This window comes from Podarcis filfolensis, assembly GCF_964270895.1.
Source record: "Podarcis filfolensis genome assembly, chromosome: Z".
Lineage (NCBI taxonomy): Eukaryota > Metazoa > Chordata > Lepidosauria > Squamata > Lacertidae > Podarcis > Podarcis filfolensis.
In genome coordinates, this window is record NC_139617.1 from 48541065 (window position 1) to 48567105 (window position 26041).

At 46.6% G+C, this 26041-nt stretch overlaps 1 protein-coding gene across 1 annotated transcript in view; it reads left to right on the forward strand.

The window, feature by feature from the left end:
* Positions 1–306: 306 nt before the first annotated feature.
* Positions 307–26041, forward strand: part of PTGS1 (prostaglandin-endoperoxide synthase 1) — a 46027-nt gene continuing 20292 nt past the window's right edge. The window contains exons 1-2 of the mRNA XM_083597331.1: positions 307–424; positions 568–630. Coding sequence (XP_083453457.1) covers positions 418–424; positions 568–630 — 70 coding nt within the window. The 5' untranslated portion in view covers positions 307–417. The remainder of the gene's footprint in view (positions 425–567; positions 631–26041) is intronic.

A 26041-nucleotide genomic window follows, 5' to 3' on the forward strand; every position in this document is an offset into this window, starting at 1 on the left:
TGGAGGTAGGATCCAGGCACAAGAGTACTCTCCTGTAGCTCTCAGAAACTAGTGTCCAGAAGCATTATTGTGTGGAGGCAGAGCAGAGCCATTCTGGCTAGTGGTCATCGATTGCCTTTATCACCCATGAATTTGTCCAGTCCTCTTTTAAAGGGGGTGGCCATCACTGTCTCCTTTGCGAGGGAGTTCCACAGTTTAACTACGTGCTTCGTCAGGAATTCTTTCCTTCTCCAAAGAAGAACTCAAGAGCCCACCGGCACAGCCTGTGCAGATGCAGGCAGAGGCAAGAATTAGGGGGAGGAGCGTCCCACGGGGCGGGGACTTTGCCGGGCTGCCTTTGGAGCCCACAGCAGGCAGGAAAAGGCACAGCTATCTGCCTGCTGGATTTACCGGGCCTGGAGGCTCTCTCCTCTTGCAATGTACTGTAAGTCCTGGCCAAGCGCCTGGCCGCTCCCTGCTGCTGCTGCTGCTGCTGCTGCTGCCCCCTCTTTCCCCCTCCAGCCCCCAAAGGATTCTTCATCCTCACTCCCACCACTAACCAGCTTCCTTCTTTTTCTGACTTTGCAGGGCTGTGCTGCACTCTTCCCTTGGTGATGCTGCTGGGGGCCAGCCCTGGAAGCCTCAGCACAGGTAGGGAAACTCTTCCACCATCATCACCACCACCAAGAACACCTGCAAGCTTTTGCAGCAAGCAGCTTGTGCCAGTGAGACCTGGGCAGTGTGGGTGGGAGACAGAGAGAGAGAAAGACTAGGCACGAATGTGTGCCCTGAGGTCTCTGGGGTCAGTGGCACTGGTCATTCCTGGGTGGCAGTGAGAGAGCTGCAGTTGTCGGTCTGCAAAAGGCAAGGATGACACCCTGCCTCCCTCTGCTAGCCAGATTCCTAGGGTGAGCAGGAGGGAATGGACTTTGTTTCCATAGGCTTCTCAGAGGTGTCTGGCTGACCATTGTCAGAAACAGGATACTGGGCTGCGGGTGGGGGAAGGGTTGGTCTGATCCAGCATTTCTTCCCCCTTGCGTTTTTCGGAATGGGAATTTGATTGGAACCAGGTCTTTGCTACAGAAGAGTTCCGCTGTGGAATACGCAGGAGAGGTTGTACTTTCACACATCCTGAATTAGGAAGCAAGAGGCTCCAGGGCATCTTGGAGCATGAATATCTGGCAAAGAGGCAGCCAGAGGCTGGGGTTGCTTCTGAGAGGTGTTTGGCTTGTGTGGACTCAGACCGGGCTCAGAGGAGGTTGTGCATCAATTTAGGTGAGCCCTCCTCCACCTGGTGCTCTCCAGAAGTTTCGGACTACAATTCCCATCAGTTCCAGACTGCTGGCTGAGACAACTGGGAGTTGTAGTCCAAAACATCTGGAAGGCACCAGGTTCCAGAGCACAGACATGTGGGCGTGTTGTGGAAGTTATGGCATGTGCTTAAGTAACTTACAAAGCTTTTATAATTCACATTTTCCATTGTTGCTCTTTCATATGATAATCAAAACCAGTGGGCATGTGTGTGTGTGTGTGTGTGTGTGTGTGTGTGTATTAAAGCTTTACCCGCAAGTTAAAAGAAAATAAAATAAATGATATAAACATTAAAAAGATTAAATCGGATTTGACATTGATATATGAAGGATTTTTAAAATTTGCAACTCAACATATAGTACAGGGTATATAATTTATATAGAATTATTTCCTGCCCTTAAATATTGCTCCTGTTTCTTTCTGTTATTTCCTTCTGTAATATACTAAGCCTTTTTAATTTAAAAAAGTTACAATAATTTACAAATAACTGTATGGCATTTACAAGCAATCCATAGATTGAAACCCGAAGCCTTGCCTTCCTAACGTAGGAGAAACAAACCCCATTTTTCTACAGCCTTACCATCTGTCTACCTGCCTTCCCTCTCTCTAATAAGACTTGTTAATTTAATGCTATCGATCATCACCTGAACTTCAGATAACTGCAAATCAGTTGAGGGTGCCGTATGGTTTTTCCAGTTCAGACAAATTATCATTCTGGCAGTACAGATGGCTATGATGTTTCTGAGCTATTTCTGAGAGCGAAATACTTCTAAGATGTCAGATGAATGTGCTGCAGTGAACTTCCTTTGGGAAACAGTACGTGAAACCCTTAGGGGGCAAGAGGACTGTGCTTGTTTCTTTCGGTGCTCAGGGCCAGCTCTGGAGGTAACCAGGCAAAGTGCCCCCAAGCAGGCTCTCCACTGGTGGTGGAAGCATCTGTACTAGGTGTGTTCCCCCCCCCCCCCGTCGGTAATTAAAAGGTCTGCAGACTTGAGGCTTTCAGCTGTGGAATTCCATCCTGCAATTGGAAAGATTTTAAGGGCTCCGGCTGAGGCTGGTGTGAGGCCTCCAGGCCCTTGGGCCACACGGGGTGCGTGGGTGGGCTTGGCCCGAATATCTAAGGTCCTCTGTCTTTCACTCCTCACCCCCACCCCTCAAATACCTCCTTTCTTTGCAGCCCCTGGTGGGTTGAGAAACTGACCCCTGGGTAACCTCAGTGGGAAATGAAAACAGCCAGAGGTAGAGCTCAAAATCCCCATCTTGTTCAGAGTCAGGGTGTTCTCCAGGCTGCTACTGCTTTAAAGGAGGGATTCAAGTCTGCGCTTTCAGTTTGCAAAGCGTGACAAAAGTGCTCTGCAACCGATTCACCTTTTAAAAAAAGAAACAGGCTTTTTGCAGTTTGGGAAGCGATGGAGAGAGGCACTGGAAAGTGTAGGGTGAGCAAAAGATGAGCAGGAATATGTGTAAGGACCACTTGAGCAAATCAAGATGTATAATAGAATTGTAGAGTTGGAAGGGACCTCAAGGGTCATCTAGTCCAACCCCTGGCAATGCAGGAATCACAGCTACAGAATTCTGCTTAATAAACCTCCAGTGAAGGGGAATCCTCCACTTTCCAAGGGAGTCCACTGCACTGTCATGCAGCTCTTACCGTCAGAAAGCTCTTCCCAATATATGTGATGAGTGTAGGAACAAAGCTCAGAAAAGACTGAATATGAGCTAACTCTGAGCTAACTCTGCAAATGCTAGACACAAGCTATTGTTGATGGATGGATGGATTGGATTTGCACTGGGTTCTTCAGCTAAGAGGGGCTTCCAGAGCGACATTTGATAACAACCAGTTAAAACAGGACAGTCCCTGCCTTCACCTGGAATAACATGACACAAGGGGAAAAGGGATGTGGAGGGAAGAGGAAAAATCAAAACACAGATTTCTAAATAAAATAAAATAATTAAAAAATTCCTTCCAGTAGCACCTTAGAGACCAGCTTAGTTAGTTATTGGTATGAGCTTTCGTGTGCATGCACACTTCTTCAGATACACAGAAACAGAAGTCACCAGACCCTTATATACAGTGGAAAGAAGTGTGCATGCACACAGAAGCTCATACCAATAACAAACTTAGTTGGTCTCTAAGGTGCTACTAGGGACGCGGGTGGCGCTGTGGGTAAAACCTCAGCGCCTAGGACTTGCCGATCGCATGGTCGGCGGTTCGAATCCCCGCGGCGGGGTGCGTTCCCGTTGCTCGATCCCAGCGCCTGCCAACCTAGCAGTTCGAAAGCACCCTCGGGTGCAAGTAGATAAATAGGGACCGCTTACTAGCGGGAAGGTAAACGGCGTTTCCGTGTGCGGCTCTGGCTCGCCAGAGCAGCTTCGTCACGCTGGCCACGTGACCTGGAAGTGTCTGCGGACAGCGCTGGCTCCCGGCCTCTAGAGTGAGATGAGCGCACAACCCTAGAGTCTGTCAAGACTGGCCCATACGGGCAGGGGTACCTTTACCTTTACCTTAGGTGCTACTGGAAGGAATTTTTTTTATTTGTTTTGTTTTGTTTCCACTACGGCAGACCAACACGGCTACCTACCTGTACACAGATTTCTAAACACTTTCCCCTATATTGACCCAATGCTGACTCAAGACTTGCCTGATGGAGCTGGCCTCTCACAGCAGAGCCAAGATGGTTGCTCAATAATTATGGACCTTTTCAGTGTTGGCTCCCTGTTTGTGGAAAAGTCTTACCAGGGTGGATCCCATTTATCTACTTTATCTACTTACCGCCAGGCCAAAACTTGCATTTTTAACTCTGGCTTTTGGACCTCCATTAGAATCTTTTCTCGTACTTGTGGCATCTTTTAGTGAGGAAGGATCTGTAAGGCCTGGCTGTTACCTGTACAGGTGTGGTTTCTAAGTTTGTTATTGGCTGCGCTCATTGAAGCTGGTTTTTATCTGTTCACATGGTGTTTGATCACTTTGGGTCACTCTGGCAAGAAAGCAAGTAATATAAAAGCAAATATTTATTTGTTTATTGCATTTATATCCCATCTTTTCCCAAGGAGCTCAGGGTGGGGTACATAGTTCACCCCCCCCCCCCCATTTTATCCTCCCAACTATCCTGGGAGGCAGCTTAGGCTGAGAGGCAGTGACTGGACCCCAAGGTCATCCAGTGAGTTTCATGGCTGAGTGGGAATTCGAACCCTGGTCTCTCCCAGGTCCTGGTGTAACACTCTAACCACTACACAACATTGCCTGGAGGAGTCCTACCAAACTGGCCTTTCAGCTCTTCCAGTCCAGGTCCCTCCTGCTGCAAACCATTCCCTAATGGAGCTGAATTTAGGTCAGTGCTGATCCTCCTAACCTATTTTTGGCACCAGTGATCACCTCTGTTCCATCACCATTGACACCCACTGATCTCCCACAACTTCAGTTGCTTGAGAGGAATCTGCCTCTGAGCATGTGAAGAATTCTTTCCCCTAACCCCTTGATTACCAGGCAACCCGCAAGTACCCAAGGCTTAGTGGGTGATAGGGGCAGAGAAAGAGTTTCGTTGCATCCCCTTCTCATTCTGCAAACCAAACACCTTCCTTTCTCCTACTTTCAAGTTGTTTCCCTGTTGCTAAATTCTAAAACCTACAGAATGCAGACAAAGGAGAGTTATAGAGGTGGGAAGAAGAGGGGAGCAGGGGTCAAAGCTAACTAAACAGCTCTCACAATGAATATTTTATTTTAAGCATTTATTACAGTCTGTTCTGACATGTTAGACCAGTGGTTCTCAATTCTTTTCTCTGGGCCACACTCAGAATAAAAATTTGCTTGTGCCACACTAAACTTTTTATTGATAAATAATACATTGGAAAACAATAAGAAACAACTCCTAGTGGTGTTTGATTTATAACACTGAACACAACTACTTTATAATACGATCATGGGACATCCAGGAAGTATAAAACGATGCAGCTACATAATATATAATATTATGTATAATATAGTATTATAATATGTATATAATATGTTTATAATATAATAAAGTTTATAATATAAATGGCCTCGGCCCAGTATACCTGAAGGAGCGTCTCCACTCCCATCGTTCTGCCCGGACACTGAGGTCCAGTGCCAAGGACCTTCTGGCGGTTCCCTCACTGCAAGAAGCCAAGTTACAAGGAACTAGACAGAGGGCCTTCTCGGTGGTGGCGCCCACCCTGTGGAACGCCCTCCCACCAGATGTCAAGGAAATAAACAACTATCTGACTTTTAGAAGACATCTAAAGGCAGCCCTGTTTGGGGAAGTTTTTAATAACTGATGTTTTAATGTATTTTTAACCTTCTGTTGGAAGCCGCCCAGAGTGGCTGGGGAGACCCAGCTGGATGGTTGGGGTAGAAATAAATTGTTGTTGTTGTTGTTGTTGTTGTTGTTGTTGTTGTTGTTGTTGTTGTTGTTGTTAAATTAGTCTCTTACATAGGGCTGTCATACATCTGGATTTTCCTGGACATTACCGGGATTTCAAAGGTAGACTGGGGGGAATTTCTGAAAGGCGGCACTTTGTCCTGGATCTTAGGCAAATCAGTCAAAAAACTGCATACCTTAGGGATGTATGCAAACTCAGCGAGAGGTGTGTTTGCATCTGTATCACTTGATGCTTTTGCTCTCATTTTGAGAAGACATCTCTCAACATTCTGCTGATTAAAATAATATTTTGATACTATACTATATTGCACTGAAATGTTTAAATGTTTCTTTGATTGTCCTTGAACGTTGCTGCCACAATTGCTGTCCGCCGCTGCCACATGAGTGTGGCGCAGCACATGCGTTGAGAACCACTGTGTTAGACCAACATGGTGCCTGCCTGCAGATTTTGAAATCTAAAAGACATAACATAAAAGGACAAAGGGATGGGCAGGGTAGAGGAAAACAAGCCTGCTCAGGCACCCATTGGTTCTTAACTCATCAAGTTCTTGAAATTTCTGGATGGGGTCGAAACAGAGCAGAGGCAGAGCCAAGCGAAACTGATCGCTGAGCATTGGCCAATGGAGAGACATTGTACCCCCATCCCCCCCTTTGCTGTGTTCAATTTCTTGACTGTGCAACTTAGGCATCTAGGAACCTTATCAGGGATCTAGAAACTGAGCAGCTGGCATGTTGCAAAAAGGGGAAACTGCAAACCTAGCGACTTCTTTCTTTTTTAAAAAAAGTTCCCCAGAACTTCAGAGTATCCTTGTATTCTAGTTTTTCAATCTGGCTCAGCAGAAAAGGGGAAATGGGACTTCATGGCATCTGCATCCTGATAACCCCACACTATAAATTCCTGGAAGGCCTTACAGAATGTGCAGAATGAAATGGAGAACCCATCCACACTTCCCGTTGTCTTGTGGTTTCTTCATGTGTTCTGTGATTTCAAGCCATGGGTCCTGGAGGTTTTTGCTTTCCCTCGCCACTTTCCCAAACTCACTGCTTATTGCTGAATCGGGACAAATGCCAATCTGCAGAAAATGTGATTGTTGTTGTTTAATCGTTTAGTCGTGTCCGACTCTTCGTGACCCCCTGGACCAGAGCACGCCAGGCCCTCCTGTCTTCCACTGCCTCCCGCAGTTTGGTCAAACTCATGCCAGTACCTTCGAGAACACTGTCCAAGCATCTCGTCCTCTGTCGTCCCCTTCTCCTTGTGCCCTCCATCTTTCCCAACATCAGGGTCTTTTCCAGGGAGTCTTCTCTTCTCATGAGGTGGCCAAAGTCTTGGAGCCTCAGCTTCAGGATCTGTCCTTCCAGTGAACACTTACTGATTTCCTTCAGAATGGAGAGGTTGGATCTTCTTGCAGTCCATGGGACTCTCAAGAGTCTCCTCCAGCACCAGAATTCAAAAGCATCCATTCTTTGGCGATCAGCCTTCTTTATGGTCCAGCTCTCACTTCCATACATCACTACTGGGAAAACCAGAGCTTTAACTATACGGACCTTTGTTGAAAACGTGATTAACATTGACCATAAAGTGTGGGTTTTCCTGGGAAAGCAGTGTGAGGAAAGAAAAGCCTCTTGGACCTGTGCCTAGAAATGATGGGGCATTCAGAAGTGTGTTCTGTGGGGCCCTGAGGCATTGTTGCCATAGAGTCAAGTAGCGACCCCCCAGCCCACTCTCTGATTAGCTGCCATAAGGCAGCAAGATAAATTCCTGAAGATTGGAGCTCCATTCATCAGACAGCAGCAAGAACAACAGGAACATCATGCAGAAGGTGTGTTGGCACATTGTAATATGTGGATTCCACAAGTTGCAAGACATCCTGGCAATAGCTAAGAGAGCAGAAGAGGTATTTTTCCAGGATCTGACTTATCTATTCCATCTGTTGGTGGGCTATCCACAGGCACACTCATATTTTCTGAAGCTCCAGGAATGCCTTCTAAGAATGAGAAATGAACTGTGAACCTCCGTCTGAGAGTACTGTACATTATCTGGAAGCCCATGAAGGTAGAGCTATTGATTGGTAAACATCTGGATGATCCTGGTAACATATGGCTGAGTTTATATGAGTTATCTTGGCCAGCAAAACCCCAGCTAAGATCACATTGTCTGCTTATGAAGATGGGAATTTGACAATATAGTGAAATGAGATTTCAGCCCAAATCCTCTGAGGGTCAGACAGTGCCTGGAGTAGGGCCTGGTATCTTGGTCCTAGCACACAATCATAGGCATGGATGTAGCACTTGACCTCGCAGCAAGAAGGCATGTACAGGGTTTTCAGGAACCTCCAGCTCCCCATAGTAGAAGCAGCCTGGCACTGGTGGGGCATCTGAAGACTAAGTAGACACCCTTTAATGTAGAGCCTCCAGTGGTGGAACAGGCAGTCAACCTTTGCATTGGTGATGGGGAACTTGTAGCCTTCCAGATGTTCTTAGATTGCAATGCCCATCTGCTCCAGCCAGCAGGGCCAGTGGTGAGAGGCAGCAGAAGTCCAACAACCACGGAGGATAAGTCTATCAATGCAAGGCTGGATTAAGACCTTTAGAGACCCTAAGTACTTAAAAGATGTTGGTGCCCCTGTATATATCTAATTCAAAATATAAACAATAAAAAAACCATAAAATAAAATTTTATTTTTTGAAATGAAACAAAACCTATAGTAAGATAGAAAAGTAAGATGAATTTTTGTATACTTCCACTTTATTCATATTTGGAGGGGGAGATCCTACTTTTCTAATTGTAAAGTCTTTGATCAGATCCTCAGAACTAATCTTACATGACACATCTGCTTCCATATTTAGTAGAGATAAGGCATTCAACCTGACTTGTTGCATAGTTGTTCTTTTGGGTTTTTAAATATCCCTCAGCTGAGAAAATGAACGCTCAGCTGAGCAATTTGCGGCGAAAAGCAATGACAAACCTAGACAGCATCTTAAAAAGCAGAGACATCACCTTGCCAACAAAGGTCCATATAGTTAAAGCCGTGGTTTTCCCAGTAGTGATGTATAGAAGTGAGAGCGGGACCATAAAGAAGGCTGATAGCCGAATAATTGATACTTTTGAATTATGGTGCTGGAGGAGACTCTTGAGAGTCCCATGGACTGCAAGAAGATCAAACCTCTCCATTCTGAAGGAAATCAGCCCTGAGTGCTCACAGGAAGGACAGATCCTGAAGCTGAGGCTCCAATACTCTGGCCACCTCATGAGAAGAGAAGACTCCCTGGAAAAGACCCTGATGTTGGGAAAGATGGAGGGCACAAGGAAAAGGGGACGACAGAGATGGTTGGACAGCATGAGTTTGACCAAACTGCGGGAGGCAGTGGAAGACAGGAGTGCCTGGCGTGCTCTGGTCCATGGGGTCACGAAGAGTCGGACTAAACAACAACAACAATGTTAAAAATGCAAACTATATAGGTGCTGCAGCTAGGAAGACAGGTGGTTGGATGAATACTTCCTGGGGTTTGGGTTTTTTAAAAAAGAAAAACGCATGTGTACTCTCTTTCCCTCCCTCCCACCATAGGGTTGCCATATTTCAGAAAGTGAAAATCTGGACAGAAAACTCCGGCCCCTCAGCATGGCCCCAGGTGCTGGCAACCCACGCTATGCCACTGATGGTATCCTTCTAGAGGGGTTGTCTAAGTCTGAGAAATTGTAGCCCTTTGATGGGAATGAGGGGGTGTCTCTTAACAAGCTAAGCAAACTACACTTCCCAGGATACTTAGAGGTGAGCCATGGCTGTTTAAAGTGATATGATACTGATTTACATTTACATTGTGGATGAGGCCATGTTCTTGAAGCAGTAGAATTAGTGGTGGATTGATTCTGCTTTATTAGTTGTTCTGTGATACTTCCTCAGTGCTGCCACTTATTGCTGTTTGGAAAAGGCTGTAGTTCAACAAAAGTGGTACCTCAAACATTTGCAGAATGAAACATCATGAGATTGCAGCAGGAAGTTACAGGATATGTACTCAAGTGTGCCCTCCCCAAAACTTTTGCAGGCATGAACTGTATTGAAAGCAGGATCTCATACTAAAGTCTTGATAGCCTCATGAACAGGGCCGTTTTAAGGTTTGATGAGGCCCTGAGCTCCTGAAGGTAATGGGGCCCTTTATATGTCCAGCTGTCCATTGTCAACAACAAATTGTCACTGTTTTTGTGTTGAATATATGCTATATGGGAATATATGGACCTAATAGGTATCTAAAGCCATTTGCACATAAGAAACAGGAGCCTACATAACACCTTTGCTGTATGTAGGTTTTATTTTGTTTGTTTTTTATCTTATATTTTGGAAATGTACATCCAGTTTTTTTCCTTTAATTTTTTGGGGGGGCCCAAGAGAGTGAGGCCCTAAGCCTGAGCCTTTTTAGCTTATATGTAAATCCGGCACTGCTCATGAATTGTCACGAATACATAGTCAAAAGGATGCCTGGAGGGACCCAAAAGGAGTCATAGAAATTGGGATCATGAGTAGACAATGTGTTAGCTAATAATTGCACCTCCCCATCCTAGCCCTGGTGCTTCATTAACTTTAATGTAACCTTTGACGCCTCCCTCTCCATGGAGGCGCAGGTTGCAGCTACAGCAAAGGCACCCTTTTTTCATCTCCGCCGTATTAAGCAGTTGGTCCCTTACCTTTCTCGCCTTGATCTGGCCACAGTGATCCTTGCGATGGTCACCTCCAGGCTTGATTCCTGTAATTCGCTCTACGTGGGGCTGCCCTTGAAGCTGACTCAGAAACTCCAGCAGGTGCAGAATGCCGCGGCGAGACTCCTTACGGGGTCCTTGCCATGGGATCACATTCATCCAGTGCTTTACCAGCTGAACTGGCTCCCGGTGGAGTACAGGGTCAGGTTTAAGGTGCTGGTTTTAACCTTTAAAGCCCTATATGGCCTAGGACCCACGTACCTATGGGACCGCCTCTCCTGGTATGCCCCATGGAGGACCTTACAGTCCGCAAATAACAACACTTTGGAAGTCCCGAGCCCCAAGGAGGTCAGATTGGCCTCAGCCAGGGCCTTTTCAGCTCTGGCCCCGGCCTGGTGGAACACCCTACCGCAGGAGACCAGGGCCCTGCGGGATTTGACCTCTTTCTGTAGGGCATGCAAGACGGAGCTGTTCTGCCTGGCCTTTGGGCTGGACTCAGTCTAACCCCCCCTCTCATTTTTATTTATTTTATTTTTTTATGGAACCCCTCATATGGGATTTTGTATATAAATTTTCCCTCGGCTCTTTTTCTGGTCCATGTAGGACCAGCATGCATAGTTGGCCCTGGTGAATATTTGACGTTTTCTCCCCTTATAGCTTTGATCTATAGGCTACCACTAAAACGAGGCTGCATTTTAAGCTGCATTTTAAACTGTATTCTAACTTATATTTTAATCAACTGTTTTTTATTTGTTTTGTTTTGTTTTGAATGTTTTTACTATATTTATATTTAGTGTTAGCTGCCCTGAGCCTGGTCTTGGCTGGGGAGGGCAGGGTATAAATAAAATTTGTTTGTGTGTATATATTTTTTGGGGGAGGTGTTCCACTGGTTTTGAAGGATTGAAACTGGAGTATTAGCTCATTTCTTAACTGATTGCACCACGGCCATAGCCAGGATTTATGTTAAGGGAGACAGAACCTCAGTTAAGTATTTTTATTGATTTACTTGATTTACAATAAAAAGTAAGTTTTATTGTTCCCCACCCTGAGATTTCATGATAAAAGCTAGGCTACCAACGTCTTTAGTAAACATAGTATAAACTTAAATGAAAGCCTCATGACCCAAAGTGAAGCTGCGTTTCCTGGGTCATAACACAGCATTGTTCCCCGGGGCTTTTGTAAAGTAATGTGTGTGGAGGGGTGTGATTTGAAATCGCACGCCACCCTTGTGAGGGCGGCCAGAGGCCAACCCACGCAGGGCTTCTGTGCCTTTCACAGTTGTGCAGGCAAGGGAATTTCAGGAGGTGCACATTATCATGCAAGCGATACCTATTGAAAGGTGCAAGATCCGTGGCTGCTTTTAAAAACACAAGACTACCAGAACAGCCCTGCTGGATCAGACCCATGGACCATGTAGCCCAGCATCCTGTTCCCTCTGTGGCCAACCAGATGCCTGTGGGAAGGCAGCAAGCAGGACTTGACCACAAGTCTCCCCTCCTGTGGCTCCCAGCATTACTGCCTCCAGTTGTGGAAGCAGAAGAGAGCCATCATGCCTAGCAGATGCTGATCGCCTTGTCCTCCATGAATCAATCCTCTTTTAGAGTCCTCCAAATGGGTGGCCATCATTGCAAGTTCCATAGTTAACTCCGTGCTGCATGAAGAAGTACTTTCTTTGCCATTGCCCTGAATCTTTCAACATTTAGCTTTGCTGGATGTCCACAAATCCTGGTGTTGTGACAGAGGGAGGAAAGCTTTTTTTCTGCCCACTTTCTTGATTCCAAGCATAATTTTATAACCTTCTCTCAGGTTGCTTCTTTCTTGCCTTTTCTCTAAGCTTGTTGTTGTTGTTTAGTCATTTAGTTGTGTCCGACTCTTCGTGACCCCCTGGACCAGAGCACGCCAGGCACTCCTGTCTTCCACTGCCTCCCGCCGTTTGGTCAAACTCATGCTGGTAGCTTCAAGAACACTGTCCCACCATCTCGTCCTCTGTCATCCCCTTTTCCTTGTGCCCTCCATCTTTCCCAACATCAGGGTCTTTCCCAGGGAGTCTTCTCTTCTCCTGAGGTGGCCAAAGTTTTGGAGCCTCAGCTTCAGGATCTGTCCTTCCAGTGAGCACTCAGGGCTGATTTCCTTAAGGATGGAGAGGTTTGATCTTCTTGCAGTCCATGGGACTCTCAAGAGTCTCTTCCAGCACCATAATTCAAAAGTATCAATTCTTCGGCTATCAGCCTTCTTTATGGTCCAGCTCTCACTTCCATGCATCACTACTGGGAAAACCACGGCTTTAACTATATGGACCTTTGTTGGCAAGGTGATGTCTCTGCTTTTTAAGACCATAGCTTTAAGAAGTCCCAAATGTTGCACCCTTTCCTCACAGGGGAGTCCTTCCATGTCCTTGATCATTTTGGTTACCCTTTCTTGAACCTTTTTGCATCTGGCCATCTATCCACCTTGTTACACTGAGTTCAAAGAGCTCTGCCCTCCCTGCTCAGGTGGGGAAGGACAGAGAATATGTGAAGCCAGTTGTGGCATCGTTCCCATGCTGCTCCAGGCTTCACAACACCACCAGCATCCACAAGGCTTTATTTTTTAAAGTTAAAGAAGGAAAGGGGGTGGACATGACCCTCAGCCACATCGAAAAGCCTTGTTCACACATTACACTGAACACAGGGTACCTGCCTTTGTCTCTGCACATGTACAAGTGTTTGCATGAAAGAGGGTACACTTGTTGATTTGTACAGGTCAGCTCTTCCATACTCAGGTACACTTATTTGTGAATAACTACAGGTGTGCTGCTCAACACACAATCTGCCTATGCAGATGGTATGATTGTTGGATGGAATGTGCTAGTATGCTGCAGACTCAGCTCAGCCTGGGCACTCAGCACCAGACTGCATTATGAACTGAGGCAGGACCCTGGGTGTTATGTACTGAGTTGAATAGAATCCAAAATGCAGCAGTCTGATTGGTCCTAGAGCAAAAGGATTCAGAATGCAGCAATCTGATTGGTCCTAGAACAATAGGATCCAGAATGCAGCAGTCTGATTGGTCCACAGGAGCCACCCAATCCAGCTGCTCCAGGTGGAAGTGAATCCGCAACCTGATTGGCCTACAGGAGAATCCCGGAATTAGCCAATCACGTGGTTCCCACTGTGTAAATAATGTATATAAAGCAGACATTTTGTGGGAACTTCCACTCCTCCTCAACACTGTGAGCTGAGTAAAGAGCATGAAATCCACTCTCGACTTCGAGTATATTTCACTGAGAATGCACCCAACATTCTCCTTGCCTCTCCATGGCAAAGGTACAAGCAGGAGGGCAAGACAGTGTTCAGGTGGCCCAATTCAAAAGAGGACCTGTGTTGCTCCTGCGCCTTTAATAGTTGCGTGGGAGCTGAAATTCCCTCTTCTGCACTTCTTTTAAAGGTGCAAGAGTCCTTGCCACCTTTGTTCCTAGTCTTCTAGGCAAGCTGGTCCCTTGTGATGAAACTTCTCATTACGGAGCCGCAGAGAAGCTTGCAAACACCCCTCTCTGGGGGTTTTTTCTGTCTCATTCCCAGAAAGGAAAATAGCAGCTAGCTTCTGAAGCGGGAAACAGGCACAGCTCAGCCTTTACTGGCCTGAGATAAAGAGTTGCTCCCACTTCCGAACTGACTGTTGTATTAATATGTCAGCTCCTTGGCCTCATGCATCCCTCTTGCACTTCCCGGAGGTTAACCACAAATGAACTCCCACAAATGAACAATCTTTAGGGAGTTACCAGGAAGAGCCACCTCCACGCTGTTTTTCAAAGGGACAAGCGAGTTGCGGCCTTTCCTTCCAGCAGATTCAAATAGCTGGGCATTCCAGAAAGTAAAACATTCTGGAAATATGTGAGGAAATAGATAGGCCTTTTAAAAGGGCTTGAGATGTTTGCTTTAACTTAATTTGCAAGTAAGGCATGGGGGAGAGAGGCTTTGACATTCTCCCTTCTCGAGAGGGCTTGATTTAAGCCTTCCTAGGCCCAGATGGTTTATTTATATGTGCAAATGAAACATTTTATCCTCTGGACAAGAACCAGGAATTCTAGCTCAGAGGCTGCAGCCCAGGATAGCGGACACAAGGGATGGGCTTGGGTAGGATTTGCTTCAGAGTTGCTCAAACATTTGTAAGAGCACAGTTTGAATTTATGCATCAAAGGTAATAATTGAATCCCCTTTTAAAAATATTCATACCTCTGAATGTTTCTCTTGCAACCCAGGGCTGTGTCCACAATGACACTCTCAACCGAGGGAGGTGCTGGAGGGGGCAGGGGGGGCAAGTACCCCTCAAAAGAGTTCACCTCCTCATTCTCCCCCCCCCCGAATTGCTGGACTCATTAACATATTGCTGTGTGGCACCCCAGTCTCCAAGTGGTGAGAAGTTCCTGTGGTTCCAGCTGCTTACCCAGATTCGGTTTTCTTGGAGTAAAAGTCACCGGAGATTGCGGTGTCTTTAGGATATGTAGTTTTATTTACACATCTATACAACTTGAGCACGAGATGGAGAGACTCACAGCATTAACATCCCAATGGGTTTTGGTATCCAGCACAGAGCAAGCGTGTCTCTGGGTCTCCAGCTTCCAGCCTGCTTTTTCCAGCTCATCTCCCACACACCACCCTGGCTCTTGTTCACCTATCTAGCAGCCAGGTGAGGAGGGAGAGGAAAGGCCCACCATCAGCCTGGAGGGCCTCCTCCCTTCATTGTAGCTCTTGCAATGGAGCCCATCCTTTTGGGATGCGGATGAGGACACTGCAGTGGCCAGCCAAGGCCATTGTCTTACAAAGAAACTTCTCTGGCTAGTTTAGCAGTAGGATCCTCTCTTTGAATCTAACGCTCCCCAGGTACAGGATCCTAAGAATTGGAAGGGACTCGTGGCATCATCCAGACTGACCGCCACAAAGCAAAACATCATTCAAGTGTAAGGTAAAGGTAAAGGGACCCCTGACCATTAGGTCCAGTCGTGACCGACTCTGGGGTTGCAGCGCTCATCTCGCTTTACTGGCTGAGGGAGCCGACATGTGGCCAGCATGACTAAGCTGCTTCTGGCAAACCAGAGCAGCGCACGGAAACACTGTTTAACCTTCCCGCCGGAGCGGTACCTATTTATCTACTTGCACTTTGACGTGCTTTCGAACTGCTAGGTTGGCAGGAGCTGGACCAAGCAACAGGAGCTCACCCTGTCATGGGGATTCAAACCACCGACCTTCTGATCAGCAAGTCCTAGGCTCTGTGGTTTAACCCACAGCGCCACCCGTGTCCCTCATTCAAGTGTAGTCATATATTATTTCTGTAGCTTTCCAACAGTGCAGCTGCAGCTCTTGAGGCAGAAATTTCTGCGTCTTTTGCAGCTGCTGACAACAGATCATTGAGAACCCAGAAATGGGGAAGCATCTAACTTACAGCCTTGAGCAGCCAGATTCCAACCTGGTCTCCACCTCCAGCATCCCAGACCCACTCAACCAGCATGGAAACAGAGCCTTTAGTCACTGAAAAGATGTCTCCTAACCTTTTGTGCTGATTGGAGCCCACCAGAGTGAAAGGAGTATTACCCATGAGGATGGGCTTCTAGGGTCACTTTGTGGGTGAGGTGTCGGAAGGACGCTGAGGAGGAATGTGGAGGACCTGGAGAGGATAAGAGCAGACAAGCACGTGCAAATTTACCAGCAGCCTCTTACTCTAGTGGTGACCTTGGAAGCTCTTTCTGACTCCATTGTGGCCACAATACTGCACTCTGGAGAGGGTTTCTTGCTGCTATTGAGAGCCTAGGTGTTCTTGAGCTTCACCAGATGCAGGACTTGCACACAACTGAAGAAACATCAATCAAAGTTTGCTGTCCGTTTTGGTTGTCTAAAGCTGCATGAATCAGCACTTGGGTTTAAAGCAATCATTCTGAAATGAGATAGTCACTTCCTTTGGTTTTGAGATGCTGCACGGATTGTCACGGCAACATTTTAAAAGAGATCAAGAGAGTTTTGTGTCACCCCTGAAGACTAGCCAATATATTACACAATAAGCGTTATAACTTAGAACTCTAGTCTGTAACCTCCAGATAGTCCCTTAGCGCCTTTCCCTTCACTCTCCCAATTTTCCATTTTTTAAAAAAATGTAGGGAGTTGAACTAGATGATGCTTTGGACCTCTTCCAACTCTACAATTTGGTGCTTTGGTTGGGATGGTCTGTTTTTAGGGGGCATTATTTTGGGGTCTTTGTTATTATTTGAGTGGGGGGGTGCAGACAGGTGTTTTCCTGTTTAGAGGTGAGTGACACAGGGAAGACTCAATATGTGTCCTTCATACAGTGGTCTCTCGGGTTATATACGCTTCAGGTTACATACGCTTCAGGTTACAGACTCCGCTAACCCAGAAATAGTGCTTCAGGTTAAGAACTTTGCTTCAGGATGAGAACAGAAATCGGGCTCTGGCGGCGCGGCGGCAGCAGGAGACCCCATTAGCTAAAGTGGTGCTTCAGGTTAAGAACGGATCTCCAGAACGAATTAAGTTCTTAACCCAAGGTACCACTCTCTCTCTCTCTCTCTCTCTCTCTCTGGTTTTTTACATATCATTTTCAACAATCATTTAAGATAACTTCTTATCTTATACAATATTTAGACTTCCATCGACAACCTCTGATGATTTTCCGTTCTTTATCACTTATTCTGCATTTCTTAATTTCTCTATTACTCCTTATTATCATCAACTAATAATTCTCCTCATAGTTTTTCTTGCAATATTTCAAATAGTCCTCCTTACAGAACTTCTTGCAGTCCTACTAGCGTAATCTGTTCATTACTATTGCTTTTCAAATAGTTCATATATTTACTCCAGTCTTCTAAGAATCTCTGGTCCTGCAGGTTTCGAAACCTTCCTGTTAATTTATCTAATTCTGCATAGTCCAATAAACACGTTCATCTTGCCCCAGCTTGATTGATGGAATCCACTGCCATCAACCTCTCCTTCACTGGAGGTTTTTAAGCAGAGGTTTGATGCCCGCCTGTCCGGGGTCCTTAAGCTGTGATTGCTGCATTGCAGAGGGTTAGACTAGATGACTCTTGGGGTCCCTCCCAACTCTACAGTTCTATGATCAGAGGAGGAGGAGGTGTCTGTTAATGTCTACCAGTCATGGTGGCTGCATGGCCTTCAGAGTCTGCCTCATCTGCTAGGGAACAGCAGGAAGAAAGGACTGTGCCTCCTGGATATGCCTGGCTGGCTACTCTAGGCTGCATGGATCTCTGGCCTGATCCTGCAGCTGAGCTGTTCTGGAGGTAACTTCTGGCATCCAGTGGTGGGTGCCTATTCGAAAAGCAGGAGGCAGCATCATGAGAAGAGGATGGGTGCCACCAGGTCTGCACTTGCCAGGGGAGTGACTCTTGTCCCATGACGCCTGTCCATGCGCAGCCTCAGGTGGGAAGGGCATGTATTCTCATGCCCCTCCATCCCCACCTCACATTCCCTGGGGTTGCCAAGTGTAATTCATCACCACAGCTGAACGAAGCCAGGACTTCCAGAGGACATTCCCCCTTTAGAGACTGGTGCCAGGAGGGTGTGTGTGCATTCACAAACCTTCGGGGGAAAGGATCCTTCTGGAAAAGTCTTTCTGGAGGGCAACCAATATGATAATGGATCTGGAAAGCAAGCCTTATGAGGAACAGTGAAGTGAGTTGGGGATGTTTAGCCTGGAGAAGAGGAGACTGAGAGGTGACAGGACAGCCATCTTCATATATATCTGAAGGGCTGTCACATGGAAGATGGAACTAGCCTGTTTTCTGCTGCTCCAGAGGGTAGGATACAAACCAATGGACTCAAAGGAGATTCTGACTGTAGTAGATTCAGAAGCATTTTCCAGTGGTAAGAGCTGTCTGCAGGGGAATGGACTCCCTCATAAGCTGGTGGACCCTTTTTCATTGAAGGTTTTAAAGCAGAGGTTGGATTGGCCACCAGTCACAGATTCCTTAGCTGTGACTTCTGCATTGCAGGAGGTTGGACTAGATGACCCTTGAGGCCCCTTCCAGCTCTGCAATTCTGTGATTCTATGAAATGCTCAACAGACTTAATTGTTAGAGGAATGTAGGACGGACCGTTCCAGTTCAGGAGAATTATGAACAGAATTATTAACATTTATTAATTGTGACCATCTTTATCTTTCTATATTTCACATATGTAAGTTGCTTTTCAACAAGTACCCATGAAGACATGCAAACCATAAAAGAACACCAACATTTCTCACTGAGAAAAGAGATCGGTAAAGGGACCCCTGACCATTAGGTCCAGTTGTGGACGACTCTGGGGTTGCGGTGCTCATCTCGCTTTACTGGCTGAGGAAGCTGGCGTACAGCTTCCGGGTCATGTGGCCAACATGACGAAGCCGCTTCAGGTGAACTAGAGCAGCGCACGGAAACGTGTGTACCTTCCCGCCGGAGCAGTACCTATTTATCTACTTGCACTTTGACGTGCTTTCAAACTGCTAGGTTGGCAGGAGCTGGGACCGAGCAACGGGAGCTCACCCCGTCGCAGGGATTCGAACCGCCGACCTTCTTTTTGGCAAGTCCTAGGCTCTGTGGTTTAACCCACAGTGCTACCTGCGTCCCTGAGAAAAGAGATATTTGCTGGTAAAAAGGAAGAAGTATTTGCGTGCTTCCAAAAAAACCCTAAAAATTACAAAACCCCTCGGAATTACAGTACATACTTTCTCCCTTTCTTTACTATGCTCTCTGCTTGACCTCTCCAGGAGAGGCTGTTCTCCACCCAGTCAGGAAACTGGGACAGGAGCCAGTAAGGGCTTGGGATCTCACAGAGCAAGGGAGTGCATGTTCGGGAAGAGTCCTTGGCCGCCAGTTGGTCTAGAGCTGCATTTTTGAGACTGATACTAGCAACTGTTAAGCACCACATGAATCTCATTCCTCCCTATCTGTCCTGAGGGTGGCCAATCAGCAGTGATGGAGCCAGGGTTCCTGTATGTTTAATAGCTGTGGAGAAGAACTGCAGGTTTCAGCAGGTGAAGACACTCTCTTCTGCACAACTGTTAAAACCGGCATTAAAGTACAGTTTGCCCTGACAGCAGCCCAATGGCCGCCATCACCTTCATTTCCAAAGCCCTGTCCTGAATAGGAAAGGCTTAGCCTACCCAACAAAAGGTTAATAAGAAAAAGGGAGTCATCCTAATCTCTCTTGGGAAGGGTCTCACAATCTGGGAGCAATTGCAGAAAAGGCCCTCTCTTGTGTCACCGCCAACTGTGGAGAGGTGTTCACAAGAGGATCTTAGCACCTGGGCAGGTTCAGACAGGGAGATACAATTATCCAGGTAGCCTGGAGCCAAGCCATGTAGGGCCTTATAGGTCATAACCAGCACTCTGATGCCCAGAAATGGATTGGTCACCAGTGATGTTGTTTTTTTAACAGGGGAATAACATTCTCTCCATAACCAGGCCTCAGTCAGCAGTCTGGCAGCAGCACACTGGACCAGCTGAAACTTCCAAACACTTTGCAAAGCCAGCCCCACATAGAGTGTGCTACAGTAGTCCAACTGGGATGTAACTAAGGCATTGTATCCTGTGAAGCACCAAACTCACAGTTCTGAGCTTTGTGCTTTAATAATGTATAATTATTCCTTCTGTTTTATTAAATCTGAGATGCCAAAACTCATCGCACTGAAATACTGGGTTTTTTCCTAAGCTCACCATACTGTTTAAAAGGTTTTTAGGTTTCTACCAAGTTTTTAGTCTGCTTATGGAAGGTCCAGGCCCACTTCTGGCAACACTTAGTAGCCCATGCATTTGGAATGGGTGCTCAAAGACCCACGGAATTGTAGAGTTGGAAGGGCCTTCAAGGGCCATCTAGTTCAACCCCTGCAATTCTGGAATCACAGCTAAATAATCCCTGACAGGTGGCCATCTGGCCTTTGTATCAAAACTTCCAGGGAAGGAGAGTCCAGCACCTTTTAAGCTGGTCTAATGTCAAACAGCTCTTAGCATCAGAAAATTATTCTGAATGTTTAGTCAGAATCTCCTTTCTTATAACTTGAATCCATTGAGTCCTCACCTCCAGAGCAGAAGAAAACAAGTTTGCTCCCTCTTCCATGTGACAGCCCTTAAGATATGTGAAGATGGCTATCACATCTCTTCTCAGTCTCCTCTTTTCAAGGCTAAACATACCTTGCTCCTTCAACTGGTCCTCATAAGGTTAGTTTCCAGACCCTTGACCATCCTGGTTGTTCTCCTCTACACACCTTGCAGTTTGTCAATATCCTGCAGAACTGGACACTATTTCTGTTGATGCAGTCAACAACAACAACAAAATAATAAAACTCAACAACTTTGCCCCCCCAAAAAAAACTCAACATTTGTGTCCAGATTTTCACTTTTAGAAATATGGCAACCCATTGTTGTTTAGTTGTGTCCGACTCTTCGTGACCCCATGGACCAGAGCACACCAGGCACTCCTGTCTTCCACTGCCTCCCACAGTTTGGTCAAACTCATGCTGGTAGCTTCGAGAACACTGTCCCACCATCTCGTCCTCTGTCATCCCCTTCTCCTTGTGCCCTCCATCTTTCCCAACATCAGGGTCTTTTCCAGGGAGTCTTCTCTTGTCATGAGGTGGCCAAATCATTGGAGCCTCAGCTTCAGGATCTGTCCTTCCAGTGAGCACTCAGGGCTGATTTCCTTCAGAATGGATAGGTTTGATCTTCTTGCAGTCCATGGGACTCTCAAGAGTCTCCTCCAGCACCATAAATACATACACAGATACATAATTTTTTTCTTGTCTCCTTTCCATAGTCCAAACCAGGGGTAGGCAACCAAAGGCCTGGGGCCCGGATGCAGCCCAATCGCCTTCTCAATCTGGCCCACGGATGGTCCGGGAATCAGCATGTTTTTACATGAGTAGAATGTGTCCTTTTATTTAAAATGCATCTCTGGGTTATTTGTGGGGCATAGGAATTCGTTCATTCTTCCCCAATATAGTCCAGCCCACCACATGGTTTGAGGGATGGTGGACTGGCCCACGGCTGAAAAAGGTTACTGACTCCTCCTCCAAACCATGCTCTAGGCAGCTCACAACATGGGGAAAAATGTAATTACAAACATAGCAAAAGTAGTCAAACAATAAATAAAACATCAAAAAGTACACAACCAAATAGAACAATTTCCACGTAAATCACAAGATGTAAAAGAAAGATACATGAAAGTAATATAAATAACAATCAATGTCGCTTTTAAAGCTTGACTCATCTGTAAGATCCTTACGCAGCCACGCCAGTTTCTTTAGGTACCTCCCACTTTTCTTTCTTGTTGGAACTGTTTGTGATTGTGCCTTAAACACCTCACCTTTAAGAAACTCCCGTCCCATTTCTAATAATGGGATCTTGCCCAGAAGTTTTTTGAAACCAGCTTTCTTAAAGTCCAGAGTGTGTGTTTGACTACACTCAGCTTTCCCTTGCCTCTGTGTAATCAGTCCCAAGAGGAAATGCTCACTGCGTGAGGAAACCTTGCCTTGGGTCCAAGAAGCAGCAGGAGCCTTGATAACTTCATTTATGAACAACAGCTCAGCAGCTCAGCACAGCAGCTGGATCTTGCCTTAGGCAAGGCTAAGGCTCCAACTCTTCCCCACGATGGAGGGACTCACAGACCAAAGAGAGGAGGGGGTTAGGACTAGATGGCCCCTCAAGCCCCTTCAAACTCTACAATTCTATGATTCAATTACAGATCGAGTACGTCTCTCAAAGGAGAAGGAAACCCGAGACAAATCTGGAGTGGGGTTCCTAAGATAATTGGCAGGTGCCTGGGACATCTCTGTCCCGCAGCTCTTGCAGCCAATCTGGTGCCAAACCTATCTGAAATAAACTCGGAGTCGAGAGTGGATATCATGCTCTTTATTCTGCTCATAGTGGTGAGGAGGAATTGAAGTTCCCCCGAAGTATCTGCTTTATTTACATTCTTTACACAATGGGACGCACGTGATTGCCTAATTCCGGAATTCTCCTGTAGGCCAATCAGGTTGTGGATTCACTTCCATCTGGAGCTGGATTGGGTGGCTCCTGCGGACCAGTCATACTGCTGCATTGTTCTAGGACCAATCAGACTGCTGCATTCTGAATCCTATTGTTCTAGGACCAATCAGACTGCTGCATTTTGGATCCTATTGTTCTAGGACCAATCAGACTGCTGCATTTTGGATCCTATTGTTCTAGGACCAATCAGACTGCTGCATTTTAGATCCTATTCAACTCAGTACATAACACTATTGCTCTGCTTTCCTTTGGACTACATCAGCAAGGCCCAGAAGAGGATCTTGTAGATGTCTGGGCAGCCCAGGACCTCCATACGCATGGCCCAGGCCTGTGCCCCCAGGGGGTTACTTCAGCGCTTAGCAAGAGCTCAGGGGTATCAGCTGTTGTTTTATTACATTGGCCACTCATTATCTCTGAAGATGCAAGGATCTTCTCCAGCTCCATTTACTGGGTTTGTTTAGTTCTTCCCCATCTCGTATAAACACAGCATTCTCCAGCGTCCTATTAATTTAAGCTTACAAACTACAGCTGCATCCCTGTTTGGCATGTCAAGAAAAAGACAAGCCGCAACAGCTGCTGTGCAGCTGTGGGTGCTAATGTCATTCCGTTGGCTCAGAGGTCCTGGCTCTTGATGTGGATTGGCCTGGGTGGGGCCGTGACGAGACACCAAGAAGGACTAGGGACAGACAAAGTTTATGGTTACGAGGACATGGTAATTAAAAAAACCAAACACCCCATGTTTAGGGGATGTATAAGTGGGGATACCAAACAGTAGCAGAGGGGGGCTGTTGCCTTTGTGGCCTGCCTGGGGGCTTTATGCAGATGACACAACCTTGATGGCAGAAAGCGAGGAGGAATTAAAGAACCTTTTAATGAGGGTGAAAGAGGAGAGCGCAAAATATGGTCTGAAGCTCAACATCAAAAAAAACCAACAAAGATCATGGCCACTGGTCCCATCACCTCCTGGCAAGTAGAAGGGGAAGAAATGGAGGTAGTGAGAGATTTTACTTTCTTGGGCTCCATGATCACTGTAGATGGTGACAGCAGTCACGAAATTAAAAGATGCCTGCTTCTTGGGAGAAAAGCAATGACAAACCTAGACAGCATCTTAAAAAGCAGAGACATCACCTTGCCAACAAAGGTCCGTATAGTAAAAGCCATGGTTTTCCCAGTAGTGATGTATGGAAGTGAGAGCTGGACCATAAAGAAGGCTGATCGCTGAAGAATTGATGCTTTTGAATTCTGGTGCTGGAGGAGACTCTTGAGAGTCCCATGGACTGCAAGAAGACCAAACCTCTCCATTCTGAAGGAAATCAGTCCTAAGTGCTCACTGGAAGGACAGATCCTGAAGCTGAGGCTCCAATACTTTGGCCACCTCATGAGAAGAGAAGACTCCCTGGAAAAGACCCTGATGTTGGGAAAGATGGAGGGCACAAGGAGAAGGGGACGACAGAGGACGAGATGGTTGGACAGTGTTGTCGAAGCTACCAGCATGAGTTTAACCAAACTGCGGGAGCAGTGGAAGACAGGAGTGCCTGGCGTGCTCTGGTCCAGGGGGTCACGAAGAGTCGGACACGACTAAACGACTAAACAACAACAACAACAGTTGGCCACTCTTTGGATCTGGGTGCTGGACTATATCATTTGATCTCACGGGTTGATTTGTGTTTTTGGTCAACTATGCCAGTGAGGTCTTGAGATGTGCTTCTGCATTGGCTCAGCCTCAGAGCATAAACTCGCTCAGAGTTGCAACAGGCAGGCTATTCCAGGAACAGGTAGTTTTTTTACCTGAGACTCCCCATGGGATTCATGCTGGTGAATTCAGATTGCTGGAAGCCCACTTCTTAATGACACCAAACTCTTCCTGGAACCCCTTTTTGTACCAAGTATCTAGGGCAGTAGCCAATGTTAGCCCTGCTCAGAGTAGACCGATTGAAACTGAGGGTCTGTTCTGAGCAGGCTACAACTTGAGTAGACTACAACTTCTAGTTCACTGGTTTGGTTCAACACAGAGGAGTGGTGGGAGGAACCAAGTATATAAAGTTCAGAGCCTGGGGATTGGTGGTGGGGTGGTGATGAGTGGTCACAGGGAGAAGACTGGAAGGAGGAGGTGTTGGAAGCTGAAGAGGTAACAGAGTTTAGTGAGCAGGGTGAGTCTGTGGCAGACGGAAGTCTAGAAGCAGAGGCTGGCGAGATGAAGCACCCTTGTCTCCCAGAACCTGAAGACGCATAAAAAGGACAGGGGAGAGGTTGGCTGCACACAACTTGGGGGAAAGCCCTGGAGAGGAGGAGACGTGGGCAGCTGTGGAGAGCTGGTGGCTTTCAGCCTCCATGATTTCATGGAGGAAGACCCACCAGGAATGAGCTGGTGTGCTCATTAGGCCTGGCATTCAGCCAAGTCTGTGAAGATCATGCTTTGCTAATAAAGAGCTAACTCCCAACTTTGGACAGTGATTGCTGACTGGCACACTCTGGGACAAGTGGTCTTCAACCGTTCGGTCAGGACTCAGTAGTGGGTCGCAGTCTGACCCAAGGCGAGTCACGATGGGAGCGCTACCACCATGCAAATATGTGGTAAAAGATTAAGAAATGGGTCCCCAAATGTAGGAAGTCAGGCCATTGGCCATCTAAATAAATAAAAAAACAAACAAATAAAAAAAATTTATACCACGCCCTTCCCGGTTTAGGAAACCAGGCTCAGGGCAGCTAACAACAAATTTAAAACAATTGATGCTACAAAAAACCCAACAGCATAAAATACGGTATAAAGCATAAATAACAATAAAATAAAAAATCAGTTTAGGGGGGGAAATCCATCCAATAAACATTAGATGATCACCAGGGCTAGCTGACTAAATTAGTCCCACTTGGGCCAGCGAGGAGACCAGGGGAGAACCAGCTGTGGGATCCCAGTGCAGGCAATCTTCACAAAAAGGGGAGGGGGAGGGAAGTAAGGGGAACAAAAGATCAGGCCAGGTTCAAATTGAAAGCCAGGCGGAATAGCTCTGTCTTACAGGCCCTGTGGAAGGAGATTAAATCCTGAAGGGCCCTGGTCTCCTGGGACAGAGCATTCCACCAGGTCGGAGCCATCACTGAGAAGACCCTGGCCCTGGTGAAGGATAGTCTGACTTCCTTAGGGCCTGGGACCTCTAAACTATGGTTATTCATGGACCTTAAGGTCCTCTGCGGGGCAGACCAGGAGAGGCGGTCCCGCAAGTACGAGGGCCCTAAGCGACAAAGGGCTTTAAAGGTCCACACTCTCAAGGATTTTAGACAGGAAGCCTCTCTCAATCCTACCTGGAGATGCCAGGAATTGGACCTAGGACTTCTGCTTGTTTGGATCCTGGGTCTGAAGTGACTGGAGATACCTGCCCTAGTTTGTATCTAGTTCTCTCACCAGATTGAAAACAGGCAGAGATTCTTGGCTGTAACTGAGAGGTTATCAGCTGGCTGTCAGGGTCATCTATCCTAATCTTCTAATGCAGATAATTTGGGCTTCTTGGCTCAGCTCGGCTGCATGCTTTTAAAATTATCCTGAGCACTTGAAAAAAAGGCAAAGGGTCTGCGTAGAAATGGTTCCTTCATCAATTGCCTCGTTTTCTCTTCCCCCCTCTTGCCACACCCTCTTGCAATGGC